This window comes from Brassica napus, unplaced genomic scaffold, assembly GCF_020379485.1.
Source record: "Brassica napus cultivar Da-Ae unplaced genomic scaffold, Da-Ae ScsIHWf_1168;HRSCAF=1666, whole genome shotgun sequence".
Taxonomy (NCBI): Eukaryota; Viridiplantae; Streptophyta; class Magnoliopsida; order Brassicales; family Brassicaceae; genus Brassica; species Brassica napus.
In genome coordinates, this window is record NW_026014590.1 from 10,175 (window position 1) to 24,536 (window position 14,362).

The 14,362-nt window shown below is 33.9% G+C and overlaps 2 protein-coding genes across 3 annotated transcripts; both read right to left on the reverse strand.

Moving 5' to 3' along the window:
* Positions 1 to 716: 716 nt before the first annotated feature.
* Positions 717 to 2,130, reverse strand: LOC125596275 (DNA repair RAD52-like protein 2, chloroplastic). The gene is made up of 4 exons (XM_048771459.1): positions 1,526 to 2,130; positions 1,409 to 1,446; positions 1,252 to 1,340; positions 717 to 1,040 (listed from the first exon to the last, which is right to left on the reverse strand). Exons 2-4 carry the CDS (start codon positions 1,428 to 1,430, stop codon positions 903 to 905), a joined length of 249 nt encoding a protein of 82 aa, XP_048627416.1. The 5' UTR covers positions 1,431 to 1,446; positions 1,526 to 2,130; the 3' UTR covers positions 717 to 902.
* Positions 2,131 to 6,977: 4,847 nt separating this feature from the next.
* LOC125596276 (WEB family protein At2g17940-like) lies at positions 6,978 to 8,312 on the reverse strand. 2 transcript variants are annotated; one of them, XM_048771460.1, is made up of 2 exons: positions 7,692 to 8,312; positions 6,978 to 7,585 (listed from the first exon to the last, which is right to left on the reverse strand). In XM_048771460.1, exons 1-2 carry the CDS (start codon positions 7,881 to 7,883, stop codon positions 7,106 to 7,108), a joined length of 672 nt encoding a protein of 223 aa, XP_048627417.1. In that variant the 5' UTR covers positions 7,884 to 8,312; the 3' UTR covers positions 6,978 to 7,105. The 2 variants fall into 2 exon arrangements, with proteins under 2 accessions (XP_048627417.1, XP_048627418.1); XM_048771461.1 differs by having other exon boundaries at positions 7,701 to 8,306.
* Between the last annotated feature and the right edge of the window lie 6,050 nt (positions 8,313 to 14,362).

Below are 14,362 nucleotides of genomic sequence, written 5' to 3' on the forward strand. Positions count from 1 at the left end.
AGATTTGAGAGTACAAAAAAAAATTTAAAATTTAATTCAGTATTTTTATGAAAAATGTGAAATCATATATTAACATTATTAGAATAATAAAGAACGGAAATTTTAAATTAATATATTTTTTTAAACAATAAACAATAAAGTATATTTTTGTTGTTTGAACCCTTCGTCATCATAAGCTGCGCTAATTATTACTTTCTCTGTATTTATATAATTGATGTTTCAAGTTTTTTTTAGACATTAAAAACAGCCATTTGCGAAAAAGACATATTAAAAAACATCTTTAATTCTTACTTTTAATTTTATCAATTCATAATTTACATTTTAATTTATACTTAGTTTCAAAGACTAGTGCATTAATTATATTCTAAAATATCAATATTTTATATGCAAATAAAAATTCAAGAACATCAATCTTTCGAAGAGAGTATTACATTTAAATTTTATTTTATATTCATTGTCTCTTTTTCTATCATTGGGTTGTTTCGTTATAAAAACAATCCCAATGGGAGGGAAGGTTTCTCCACATTAGTTTCTAAAGTTACATATATATGTGTATATATATATATATTAATATTTAATTATATATATATATATATATAAATGTAATATTTAATTGTTAGTATTTATGTTTAGATATTTTCGGTTGGATTTTCCGTAAATTTTAAATATTCATAATTAAATATTTATATATATATATATAACTTTAGAAACTAATATGAAGAAATCCCAATTGGAATAAATACTTTCGGTTAGATTTTTCATAACTTTTAGATACTTACAATTAAATATTAATATTTATATATACAACTTTAGAAACTAACGTGGAGAAACCCCATTGTTGTTACCCTAAGACTTGTTCAACACAACCAAAAACGGTAAGCACACGTGAAGTATACACCGGCCTACTCTTCGTGATAGAGATACAAGCCGAGACCAAATCGAGCACATGCTCTGCAAAATGCTATTTCCTCAGCTGCAGCAACTGGATCCTCGATCACATCGTCAGTGATCGTTACTGTGCCAGTGGATTCTCGGTGTGCCTGCATTACATAGAAACTTCAGCTTTTGAAAAGTGTGACACACGGAGAAAGAAAGACGCACAAAAACCTTGGTCATGTATGTAATCAAGATTATGTATAGTCACAACACGAGACAAACAAACCGGCTTTTAACATAGGATACATGACCAAGACAAAACAAACATGGACACATGAGCTAAGGAGAGGAAGTGAATGTGGAGGAGCTTCTTACCTCACCATCAGAGCCACGAATGGTAAGACGATAAACAACAGTGACATTATTCTCTGAGAAAATGACGTCACGAACCTCTCCACACCAACCTGAAGACAAAAGAGAATAGATTAGTCTTTACAGAGAAGAAATACAAGATGCAATGTTCGGTACAGACCAGGTGCGTAGAAGCTGAGCATCCGGTTTGCATGGAACCTACAAATACAAGTCCAAGAACTCAGATCAAGAAGCAACAACAACGATTTAAGTTAGTTGAGGGATCAAAATCTAGTACCAAGGGATAAAGCCAGAAGAAGCTGCGCTGGATCCAGGATCGTGGCTCTTGACGATGTTATCAGGGATCTTCTTGTTGAGATCTCGAAGTATCTCAATCAGAGGACGAGTGATGGAGGAAGAGGACGAGAAATTGTCCAAATGCACTACATAGTTCGAGTTAGGAACCGATTTTTTCTTCCCGGCGTCTCCTAATCCACCGCTTCTGCATCTGACTCCTCGCCACGCCGTTAACGTTTCCTGCCAAATCCTTCATCCGATCGTCGACAGATGAAGAAATCACAGGCGGAGTCGTCGAGAGGAGATAGAGAGATGCGGTGATTTCGACGAAATGGAGCAAGGGAGAGAGACACGGGTTTGCTTCCGTGGAGAGAGAGAAACACACGAGAACAACCATAAGACAACACGTGTCTCAGAGGACCCGTTTCTTATTTCCCGTAATTAAGATATGTTTCCTCGTAATTATGCTAATTTTCTTTTTTTTTAATCCAATTAACACTAAGAGACGGGAGTTGCATACCCCGTTAATGATGCTCTAAGTTACTTCTCTTGTATTCACAAATCACAAGTTAACCAAAAAGTAATACTACTAGTAATTTGCAATGATTGCACCATTGGACTATGACTAAAGTTCGTAGAAATTAGGGCTGTTCAATATGGCAAAACCGAACCGTACCGAACCGAACCAAACCGTACCGAACCGAACCAAACCGAAATAGATAATATGGTTTGGATTTGGTATATACCATACAAACCGAATGGATATGATTTTTAAAAAACCATAGGATTTGGATATGGTTCGGTATATAACCGATAAAACCGAATAAACCGAATAAAACCGATCAAAAAATAGTAACATGTAAATATGTATATATTTTATAACAACGTATGAAAATCATAAGTTACTTTTTTTGCTAATAACTATTACCATATTTTTTACAGTAATAAAATAGTCCTGATTTGTAAAACACTTGAACTATAATTAAATAACAATTCATCGCAAACATGCTTCTTATTTTCTTAGTCTTCTTTTGATCTTTTTGCTTTAATTTAGCATTGACTAAATTGAAATAAAGATTATAAATTTGATGATAACAATTAGTGGAAATTCTTCACAATTTTTTTTATCTATAAATGAATAGAGTTTCGTGTTTAATAGAAGAAACATGACTTTGATGAACGCTAAATATGAAAGAATATAATAACTTATTTTTTGTGTTTCGTGCTTCTGTTTTATTTTTTATTTTTGTTATCAAAATTTTGAGCTTTGATTTTAATTATAGATTTGATTATTTTATTAGATGATAGAAACATTTTCTATTTTTGTTTTTTTATTTAAACTTATAATATTTTTTAATAAATGAATGTGTTGACAACAAGACTCTAAAATTCATATAATATGATCCCAAAATAAAGAATTATGTTTTTTGGTGTAAAACCGAATAAACCAAAAACCGACGGTATATAAACCGAACCGAACCGAAGTAAATATGGATTTAGAAGAGTAGTTATATTTTACTAACCGAAATACCAAAAAATCGAAAAAACCGAACCGAAACCGAACCGATATCCGGATTGAACACCCCTAGTCGAAATGGAAACACACACGGTTTTTTTTTTTTTTGATTCTAAACTTCTAATCGGTTAGACAGGTTAATTCATTCGTGTTATCTATTTGATAACCAATATATACCAAGCTTAAGTTTCTTAGTATTTTGGAGTCTTGGACTATATATCATAGTAATGAATCTTAATTCCGTAGTAGCGCATGAAGGACCATATCTCGGAACTAAATGTTCACTTTGATAAGAATTTAAGATTAATATATGTAAATATTTTTAGCTTTTAAATTAATTAAAGATCTTTGATAAAAAAATTATGATATTTTATTAATTTATAGAGTTATTAATTTATAAAAGTTTTATTTTTAGATTTTTTTTCTATTTTTCTATTTTATTTATAAAATAAAAAAATATTTTATTTTACGTATATACATTAGTTAAATTTTAGATATTCGACTTTCATATTGTTTTGTTATATTATTTGGTATATAATTTTATGTTTTATAGAATTTAAATGTGGTTTTCGATATAATTTTACTAAATATTATCAAAATATATTGAAATGTTAAGAAAGTAGAGGTATTTTCATTGTGAATATAAAACCAATAATATAATGCTTAGTTTGTATTTATATAAAATGTATATATATATGTATTATTAATTTATGATTTTAATGGGACCATATATCTACAAAAAAAAAAATTCTAAACATTATTATCTAGTTATTTTATCGATTTGTATCATATTTTCAACTGGTCCAACTCGGGATCGAGCAAATTTATTAATTTATAGTGTTTATTAATTTATCGACCCCCTCTATTCTAAAATGTATATAGTTTTAGTTAAAACACACAAATATTAAAAAAATTGCTAATTTTTATAAAGTATCATTTAAACAATAAATTCAACCAACTATAAAAAAACTAATATTATTTAATTGTGTACACAATATCCAATAAATGAAAAATTATATATTACTATACGAAAACTACTTATATTGCGGAACACATTTTTTTTTTCTAAAACTATCTATAATATGAAATAGAAAGAATATGTATCACGATGAGACATATAATTTAACTGTTGCTTTGTATTAGCTTACGTGAGCAATCCTCCTTTATACATACCACTAAACCGAACCCTTAAGAAGAAAACATGGAGTCTACATCACTGAGATCTCAAATCCAATAGGCTTTTAAATTCTTCAAACATAATATCAATTGCACACATCTATCATCTTGACCAAACTGCCCATTTTCATTTTGATCCGGAGAGAGAGAGAAAAGGAGAATGAACCAAGTTGATAGTACTAAATATATATACATATTTTTTTTTAATTTTGTACGTATATTTGATCATATATGTTCCATTCATATGGCATAGGCACTGACATTTGCAGTTATGTGTGTCTGAAGAGTTGCTTATCTGTGATGTATATATTGCTTTTCTATATACAAGTGAATTTTTTCTGCGGATCCGAGAAGATCTTTAAATGCTTTTTGGGGATTCAAAGTACGTTATTTCTATAAAAAGCAAAGATGTGAGGCTTGTGTAACATCATGGACTGTGATTCCCTTTTTGTGAAATTCTCCCTAAAAGACTTGTATGGATCAGTTAGGTCCTTTCCCCTTTTCTGTTAGCTGAAATGTTGTCATGCTCCAAAATATAAACTTTATATCCGTTATGTGAATAAATCGGTGAACTATAATACATTATGAAAAATCAGTCAAATATAAAACTACTTTACAAATTTCTCGTTTGCCATTTTGCTTTCAGAACGTTGGTCTTTGACCCAGAACTAGTTCTAAACATAAGCAATTGAAACGTGGTCTAAAGCCCCAAAAATTTAACATACGTAACTATAGTCCCCTGAATAGTTAAAGGCCAGAAAATTATTAAAATTCTTTGACAAAAAAAGAATAGAAAGGTTGTTATATGTTCGAAATAAAATTTGTGAAAACTAATGAAAACATTTTCGGAAACATAAAAGTGCTAACTAAATATTACGTATGGCATATAATTATTTTTATGATTGCGTGCCTTAGACTACCCAGAGATGTTGAAATTTTGATTTCAACTGTTTAATACTTTACAATAAGGTTGTTGAAATATGGTGCTTTATCTTAGATAGATTTAACATGGTTGTAAAGTTTCTAACATGTTGATAAAAAAATTTGTGGGCCAGCACAGCCACGTGGCGAAAATTTGTTGGGTATAAATATTGGCCAGTCATGTGTTTTCATTGGTTGTGTAGATTTTTTTATTTTTATTTCCAGTCAATAATTCAAACTCATTTATCATATAATAATTTTTTTAAAAGAATAAAATCTATATCAAAATTCATGATTTTTATGATCTATAAATAGAGACTTTTTTTGTCATCAACTTATAAATAAAGACTATTCTCATTTCATTTGAATATAAAAATGTTTTTTTTTCATTACAATCAACTATTTCAATATTTTTAAAAAAAAATTCTTAAATGGATCCCTATAATAATTCTTTTAACATCCAAAATTCTTCTAATTTTCTGTTTAACCACCAAAATTTTCTAATTTTCTATTTAACTAGTTTTTAAGTTAATTACAATCAAATTATTAATATGTAGTTATTATATTGTAAAAGATAAATATATGAATTAAAAATAGTGGGTAAGGTGTTGAATTTTTTAAACAAATCATTGTAGAGGTTAAAAATGAAGTAAGTGTTGTATAAACTAGATGGAAGAGAGAGAATGTGACCTTGATTGTTAAAAAAAAAGGAAGCTGTTGAAAATGAAATAGGTGTTGAAACCATTGTACATGGTTTTAGATGGACTCCGCTTCTGTTAAACGATTAAGGACTTTAAAAAAAAAATTATTAACCTAGAAATATCGCAAACCTATGAAAGGCCTCGACTAATCCATAAGGAAATTTATTGTTTACGGTTGGCCACATATATTTAGTTTCGTGGGATTGTTTCGAATCCATATTGTTTAGCTTTCCAAAGTCCGCCTATCAACAAACCATCTATATGTGATTTAAAAAAAATTGTGGTCCAAAACACACAATTTTCATAAAGAATTTTTTTCACCGTTTTATAATAATTTTGCGTATTTACGATTAAAATTTAGGTATTTTTTTTGTTGTTTTATTGAGGATTGGATTCAAACGGGGCAGAATCTGGCATTTTAAAACAGAAAACATTTTGTTTTCTTCTTTGTTTTGAATTTCTTTTACCAAAACGCTATTATTAAATAATAAAAATTAATCCACCTAGATCAAATATACAAAAAAAAAAATTGGTATGAGTGGTCTATTAAACTCAAACTCGAGGAAAATCCAAAGTAGGATATGCCCAAGAAGGTTAATCGACAAATCGAAAGAAGAGGGAACTAAACACCAATTTGAGGAGAGTGGAGCAATTTGAGATGATAGCCAAAACTGCGATATTTGAGAAGCTCGACCTAAACTTTTTCACCAAGAACTTGCAATTCTATTCCAGCTGGTGGAGTCAATTAGGAGAAACGTGATTTAAATGTTGGCAATGCAGACAATTTCCACATTGAAAAAAAAAACTTAATTCATACACTAAGAACAATAATCTTGAATCACAGATCCCAACTCAAAATATGATCCACTGTAATCAAAAATTGTTTCTTGCCCTTTTGAACTAAAATGTCCTAACTAATTATTGTTATTCTGGAGCGTCTATGCCTAGCGCGAAAATCTCAGTCAAATTCAAATAACCAAGACAGGAACATATTCATATATGACATGGGCCATCTACCTAGTCTACATAATATACACATTCTAATGTTGACGAGAAAAATGTGTATAAACGTTCAATCTAATCAAATAAGTAGTAAAGAATCAATGATAGATCGGCACAAGATGAAGTAATACTTATACCATAAAAGTTTTATTCATTTAAGTTTCAAAAAAAAAAAAAAAAAAAAATCTTAAAGCGAGATTGATACACATCAGTTCATCATCAAATTTAACTATATCATATAACAGTATGCATTATTGGAGACTGATCAGTCTCTTCCACCGGTTGCTCTAAACCATCCCTTGAACATAGCGAACCCCCTCTTTGGTTTCATCTTCTTCACCGAAGAAACCCTTTCCAAAACCTTCTCTTTCTCCTTCATCTCCTCCTCAACGCTTGACATCACACGTGTAAGCAGAGGAGAGCTCGCGAACGTGACCAGTCTCCTCTTTTCAAACTCCTCCATCGTTACAATCTCTTCTTCAACATCTTTGGACGTCCTCGTTTGATGATGTTCCACGAACTTGAGTTCCTCGATCTCTGGATTCTCTAGGAGACTTGACCTTATCATGTTGAGTCGTTGAATTTCTTTCCTCTCATGTTCGAGTTCTTGTGTTAGGGTTTGAATCCGGTTGGAGAGGATGGTGTTTTGTTGTAGGATTCTTGTAAGAGTATGTTTCGTCTGCTCGAGCTCGAGTTTTAGCGACCGTAATCTTGGTTGAGGACAAGGCGTTGACTTTGTTCGAATCTGTAACGATTAAAATATATGTTGTAATGTAAAAAGTGAAAATATATTCCGAAAATAGAAATTTCTTAAAGCAGTAATCTTCGTGATTATATGAACATGAACATACATGAGTTACCTCTCTAAACCTAGTTGCATAGACCTCTCCGGCTAAAACTTTCTCTCCGAACAAAGCCACAGCTTCTTTCACGGATCCAAACGGTGGTCTCGTGTCTATCTCCGCACGACCACCTAAGACGGTTCTACAACCATTTTCTCTCTCCATAATTACACGAGAATGACACACAATTAGTGAAAACATTGCTTTTAATTTTGGGTTTATATAGTAATGTAGATAGGGTGTTAGATTCTTGGCGTTCACTACACTTGAATTTAGGTTAATGGGAATTGAAATGATGTGATTTTTATTTGGTTAGGTCTAATAGTCGTTAGCTAAATGTGACGGTCTTGATAACAACACCTCTCCTCTCATTCCTAACCAATAATTAAAAATGTATTGGACTTTTTGCCCAAAATAAAAAAAGGTATTGGGGTTTAAAATTAAATTGGGTTTAGTTTTAGGCCCATTGAATCAAAATGGTAAATATTAAATTGGTCGGAACAAACACGTCGGCGATTTCATGAAATGTGTCGGATTGTTCGTACTCACTTTTCAAAGGAGACACACTGAACATGAGAAATTGAAGAATCATCATCTTTCAATTATATTTATTAATTTTATTAATTTTTTTTTTTTTATTTTTTTGATAACTCTTGTATCTGGTCAGCCACATTCCCAACTATCCCCCCGAAAGGGGTCCAGCGCCCCAACGGAAGGGATGTTAAATCCGTTGTGGCCAAGGCTCGAACCCGGGTGGCGGGCAGTACAGCTGTACCTCCTTTACCACCAAGCTACGAGCGCTTGGTTATTTTATTAATATCAATAAACTAACAATGTATATTATATGTCATTTTAATTTTAATAAATTTAAAAACTCAAAAACTAGATTCATCGCATATTTGCCCTCATTAAAGGATCAATAGATAACTTTTAAAATACTTAATTATTTATAAATTTGATTTTTAGTTAAAATTATTTTAGTTTTGTATTTGGTAAGAAAACATTTACAATTAATTTTGATGAAATAAAATAAATATGAAATTTATTAAATTATTAAGTTGATATGAAAAGATTATATTTACAATTATGATATTTTTAAATTTCATTATTTTTATATACACTTTACGGCATGTAGCTAAAAAATTATTATTCTATTTTAAAAATTTTGCTAACTTGTTTTGTCAATTATCAACGTCCTAGGAATAGGTTTAGGCAGTGTTTTGTCGTTTTAGATTTTTCTTGTTCTCTGTTTTTAAGATGTACTTTTTTCTTCTATTGATTAGTTATGTATTATATATATACCGGTCGGCAACCACTGTCAGAGAAGGATTTCATAGCCACTATCGGTCGGGCTTTACTTCTTTTCTATGCATTTTTCTAATGCATGTCTTTTGACTCTCATTTCTCACCTTTCAGTTAAACTTTTAGATATTGAACTTCATATTTCTTTGTTGGTGGTTAGGATTTGTCAGTGGAGGTTTGTTTCGGCAGCGCGACGATCTTGAATTACCTTCCTCTGGTGTGGTTTCCTATCCTAGAGTGTCATTCGGTTTTGTTTGGGTCCTTGCATCTTCGCTTTGTTAACCCTTCAATTTCGTCGTTGACTTCTCCTCTCAGATCTAGTCGGTTGTCTGTTGTCTGTTGTTAATTTTTGTGTGAGCCCTACATGGTTAGATGGTGTGATGTTCCTTGCCTACGCTTACAACGAGATAGTTCTTGATTTGTTCCTCTATCGGCTTTTGTGAAAAATTTATCCGATTCGTTTTCAAGGAATAGGAACCTTGACTCTTAGGGCATCTCCAACCCAACACCATTTTTTCCTCTAAAATGGAGTAAAAGTAAGTATGAAGTTAAAAAATACTCCAACTCTATTCCATTTCTCACTTTATAATGAGATTTACTCCATAAATGGAGTAATCTATTTTTTTTTGTGTTCATTACTCCATTATGGAGTGGGAAATGAAGTAGGGTTGAAGCATTTTTATTTTATACTTACTTTTACTCTATTTTGGAGAAAAATAAAGTTTTACATGAGATGCTCTTATGCATCTTGCCGTTGGAGATTGATAGATAAAAGTTATGTCCTTCTTCTCTCTAGGCTTTTGTGCATGTGGCTCGTTGATATGTTTTCCCGAGCAATATATGGAGGTGCGTTTTGTAAATTTATGAGAATTTATGAGAATTTATGAGAATTATTTGAGAGATTTTGGCGAAGAACTAAGAGAGATATGTGAGGGAATCCAAGAGAGAGAGACAAAAATATTTGAGGAACATTTTTCCTCAGATTGATTTAGTGTATACAATAGTTACCTAAATAGATCTAGCAAGGAGAATAAGACAATGAGAATGAATAAACAAATGGAGATGAATAGACTAATGAAGACCAGATCTGGGGAAGTCACTTTCGGATAGTGACAACTCTCTTCTCTCTTCCTTCCTTAGCATATCATGTGACTTTGGCTTGTTTCCACACTCCAACAGCTCTATCCAGTTGCCTCCACTTGTTTAAATTCGTCCAAGATTTCAGGCAAGATATTTAAATCAGTCTCACACCTTTCATTGCTTCATTTTTCCTGTCCATGATCTCCTGTCCATGATTTCTTGTCCATGATTTCATGTCCATGATCTCCTGTCCATGATCAATCAGGTTCTTCATGTCTTTACTCTTGCTCTTTATTCTCTTCATGTCAACACTCCCCCTCAAGCTTGACCATAGGGACTTGGTCAAGCTTGGAAACTATGAAGCATTCCCTCATTAAAACCTTTACTTGGAAAAACCACTTGAGATAAAAACGAAGCAAAGGAAAAAGAGTAGAACACTTCATGGCAAGAGGATCAGTGACAAGAGAGGTCTATGAGTCCAAGCTTAGGATGAATGAACTCACAAACCTTGCTGCTAACTGCCTTGGTGAATATGTCAGCTAGTTGATCTTCACTTCTTGTGTAGCATGGAAGAATCACTTGTTGTTCCACTGCCTGTCTCACCTTGTGGCAGTTCACTTCTATGTGTTTTGTCCTCTCATGAAAGACTGAGTTGGATGCAATGTGTATTGCTGCCTGGTTGTCACAATGCATAGTCATTGGTGTGTTGATCTCAATACTCAAGTCCCTTAGCAGTCCCTTGATCCATATAAGCTCACTTGTTGATATGTACTCTGCTTCAGCACTTGAGCAAGACACCACCTTCTGCTTCCTGCTCTTCCATGTGACCAGGTTTCCTCCAATGAAGGTGCAGTAGCCTGTAGTTGATCTCCTATCAACTCTGTCTCCAGCCCAATCAGCATCACAATATCCAACAACTTCAGTACTCTTGTTACATGCCATCCATACTCCTTGGCCAGGCGCCTCTCTTAGGTACCTTAAGATCCTCTCCACCATATTCCAATGATGCACCTTAGGAGCTCCCATGTGTTGACTCACTTGATTCACAGCAAAGCACACATCTGGTCTGGTGATGGTTAGATAGATGAGCTTGCCCACCATTCTTTTATACTTCTTGATATCTCCAAATGGTGTAGACTCATACTCCCCCTCTCTCAGCACCTTGTATCCTTCTTCTAATGGAGTCTTGGCCTTTTTACTCCCAAGGTTTTCTGCCTCATTTAAAATATCAAGTGTGTACTTCCTTTGAGATAAGAATAACCCCTCTTTAGAGCGGCATATCTCAATCCCAAGGAAGTACTTCAACTCTCCCAAATCTTTGATATCAAAGGCATTTTTAAGAAAGGTTTTAGTTGAGAGAATACCTTCATTGTTGCTACCAGTGATGATAATGTCATCCACATAGACTAAGATGACCACAATACCTTGCTTACTAGTTAATGTGAAGAGGGTGTGATCAGCTTATGACTTTACAAAGCCTCTTCCATTGAGGGTGGTGCTCAACTTATGGTACCAAGCCCTTGGAGATTGCTTCAAGCTATAAATTGCCTTCTTTAATTTGAGAACATTTCCTGGCTTCACCATGTTCTCAAGACCATGAGGTGGTCTCATGTAGACTTCATCCTCCAATTTTCCTTGAAGAAAGGCATTCTCCATATCCATCTGCCATAAATCCCACTCAAGGTTGACAGCAAGAGACGAGAATCCTTATAGTGTGAAGCTTGGCCGCTGGTGCAAAAGTGTCTAGATAATCTTCACCATATACTTGAGTATATCCCCTTGCAACCAGTCTTGTCTTCTTTCTTTTTGGTTTTCCATTGGCTCCATACTTGATAGTGTAGAGAAGCCGGCTTGTCACTGCCTTCTTTCCTTTTGGAAGTTCAGTCTCAAACCATGTATCATTCTTGATCATGGCTCCCATCTCATCTCCAACAGATTCTCTCCACTCCTTGTGTTGCATAGCTTCTTCATATGTTCTTGGAATGTATTCCTGATCCAATTCACTGATGAAGACTTGATGCTCTTCTGGATATTTAGCAAGGGAGCATACGAAGACTTGATGCTCTTCTGGATATTTAGCAAGGGAGCATACTGCACTTATTGGGTGAGCTACAACTTCAGCATTGAAGTAAACTCTTGTGTTGATCCAGTGTGAAGGTTTCCTGATCCTTGTACTCCTTCTCAAAGGTTGTATCTGCTCAGGTTCTGCTTCATTTCTTTCACTTGGCGCCTCTACTTGAGTCTCAACATCTGATTCTGATGGCATCTCATCTTGATCATGAGCTACTGAGTTCTCTTCAGGTTGAGCTTGTGTAGACTGCTCAACATTTCTACTGCCCCCTCATGATCAAGATGGGTGTTCTAAACACTATCAGTTGCAGTAGATGGTACATTTTCAGGGAGATGTTCCACCCTTGGTAGAGAAGGCATATTGATTCCCAAGCTCTCCATTACTCTCCTAAGGTTGTTTGCTCTATCTGAAGCTGATTGAGAAAGATCTTTGAGCTCATCCCAACTCTTTCCATCATAATAGCCTCTGGATTCTACAAACTTCATATCCCTTGATATCAAGACTCTCCTAGTCTCTGGAACAAAGCATTTGTAGCCCTTTTGGTGAGGAGAATAGCCAATAAACACTGCCCTGGTGCTTCTATGCGCCAGCTTATCTCTTTGTTCTCCTGGAATCAAGACAAAACACAAGCACCCAAACACACGTATATGCTCTATGGATGGTTTAATTTTGTTCAGTACCTGATATGGAGATTGATCTTGAAGGATCCTGGTAGGTATCCTATTGATCAAGTAGCAGGCAGTAAGGACAACATCTCCCCAATAGCTTTTGGGCATGCTTGTATGGAACATCATGCTCCTTGCAACCTCCATGAGATGTCTATTTTTCTTCTCAGCTACTTCATTTTGTTGTGGGGTGTATGGACAGCTAGTTTGATGAATCATCTCATATTTGGCCAAATGTTGTTTAAAAGCATTGCTTGTGTATTCTCCTCCAATATATGATCTCAAATTTTTTATCTTGGCATTGAAATGGTTAGATACATAATTTTGAAAATTTATGAAAGCTTCTAAGACCCTATCTTTAGATTGCATTAGTGTGATCCAAGTATATTTTGATTTTTCATCTATAAAAGTCACAAAATACTTATGATGCTCTCTAGATAAACATGAGGCAGTCCATACATCAGAGTGAATCAGGTTAAAGCAATTTTCATAAATAGTACTTGATCTAGAGAAAACAGATTTACAATGTTTTCCTAAGATACAAGCCTCACAATCACTCTTAAAGGAAATACTAGGCAACATGATGTTTAAAGCTCTACAATGGGGATGTCCTAATCTAGCATGCCACAATACATATTTAGGGAAATAAGAAATGGAATTTAAAGCATGGGATAAATCGGCAGCAAGCTTAGTATTTTCAAGCAAGTACAAGTCTCCCTTGGTGACACCGTTGCCAAGCAACCTACTAGTTTCAATATCCTGAAAGTAGACATCATTAGAAGTGAAAGTAACACTGCAATTCAAGTCATTAGTAGCTCTTTTAACTGATAACAAGTTTGAGGTGAAGCTAGGCATATAGAAAGCTTTAGAATCTTTGTTAAACAACCTAAGATCACCTACTCCTTTAATTGGTACTCTTTCACCATTAGCTATTGTAACATCTCCTAAGGCAGAGATAATGTTTTTAATCAATTTTAAATCACTTATCATGTGGTGACTAGCTCTTGAATCTATAACTAAAGGTTTTGCCAAATTACATTTAGTTATCCCATTCAAGGAAGTTCCACAAGCAATAGCATGTAAAGAGGTACCAAGTAAGTTACCAGAGTTACCCTTAAGGAGTTTGATGAGAGCCTCAATATCAGATCTCCTGATGGTCTCATCTTGAGTGTTCCTTAAGGCTGAGCCACTCCTGAAAGCTCCCCCTTTGTTCTCATAAGCTTCATTGGTCTGGCGCATGCTGCCTTGTATAGATGGCTCATCAATATCACCAGAGAAGTTTGTTTTGGCATCATTGTAACCTGTCCTGAACTTCTGTGGCTTGAGATGGGGGTGGTGTATGCAGCACTTGTCCTTTCCATGGTTTTTCTTCTTGCAATGATCACAAATCCACACCTTCTTGTCTTCAGCTTTTTAAGAGCTTTTGTTTGCTGCTCCATCAGCTTGGTTTGCAAGCACCAGATCTTTCTTTCCTCCTCCAAAGAGACCAACTGAGCCTTGCTCCTTGTGAATCTCAGAGCATACCTCATCTTGAGAAGGTAGCTCATTATTACTTAGGATGT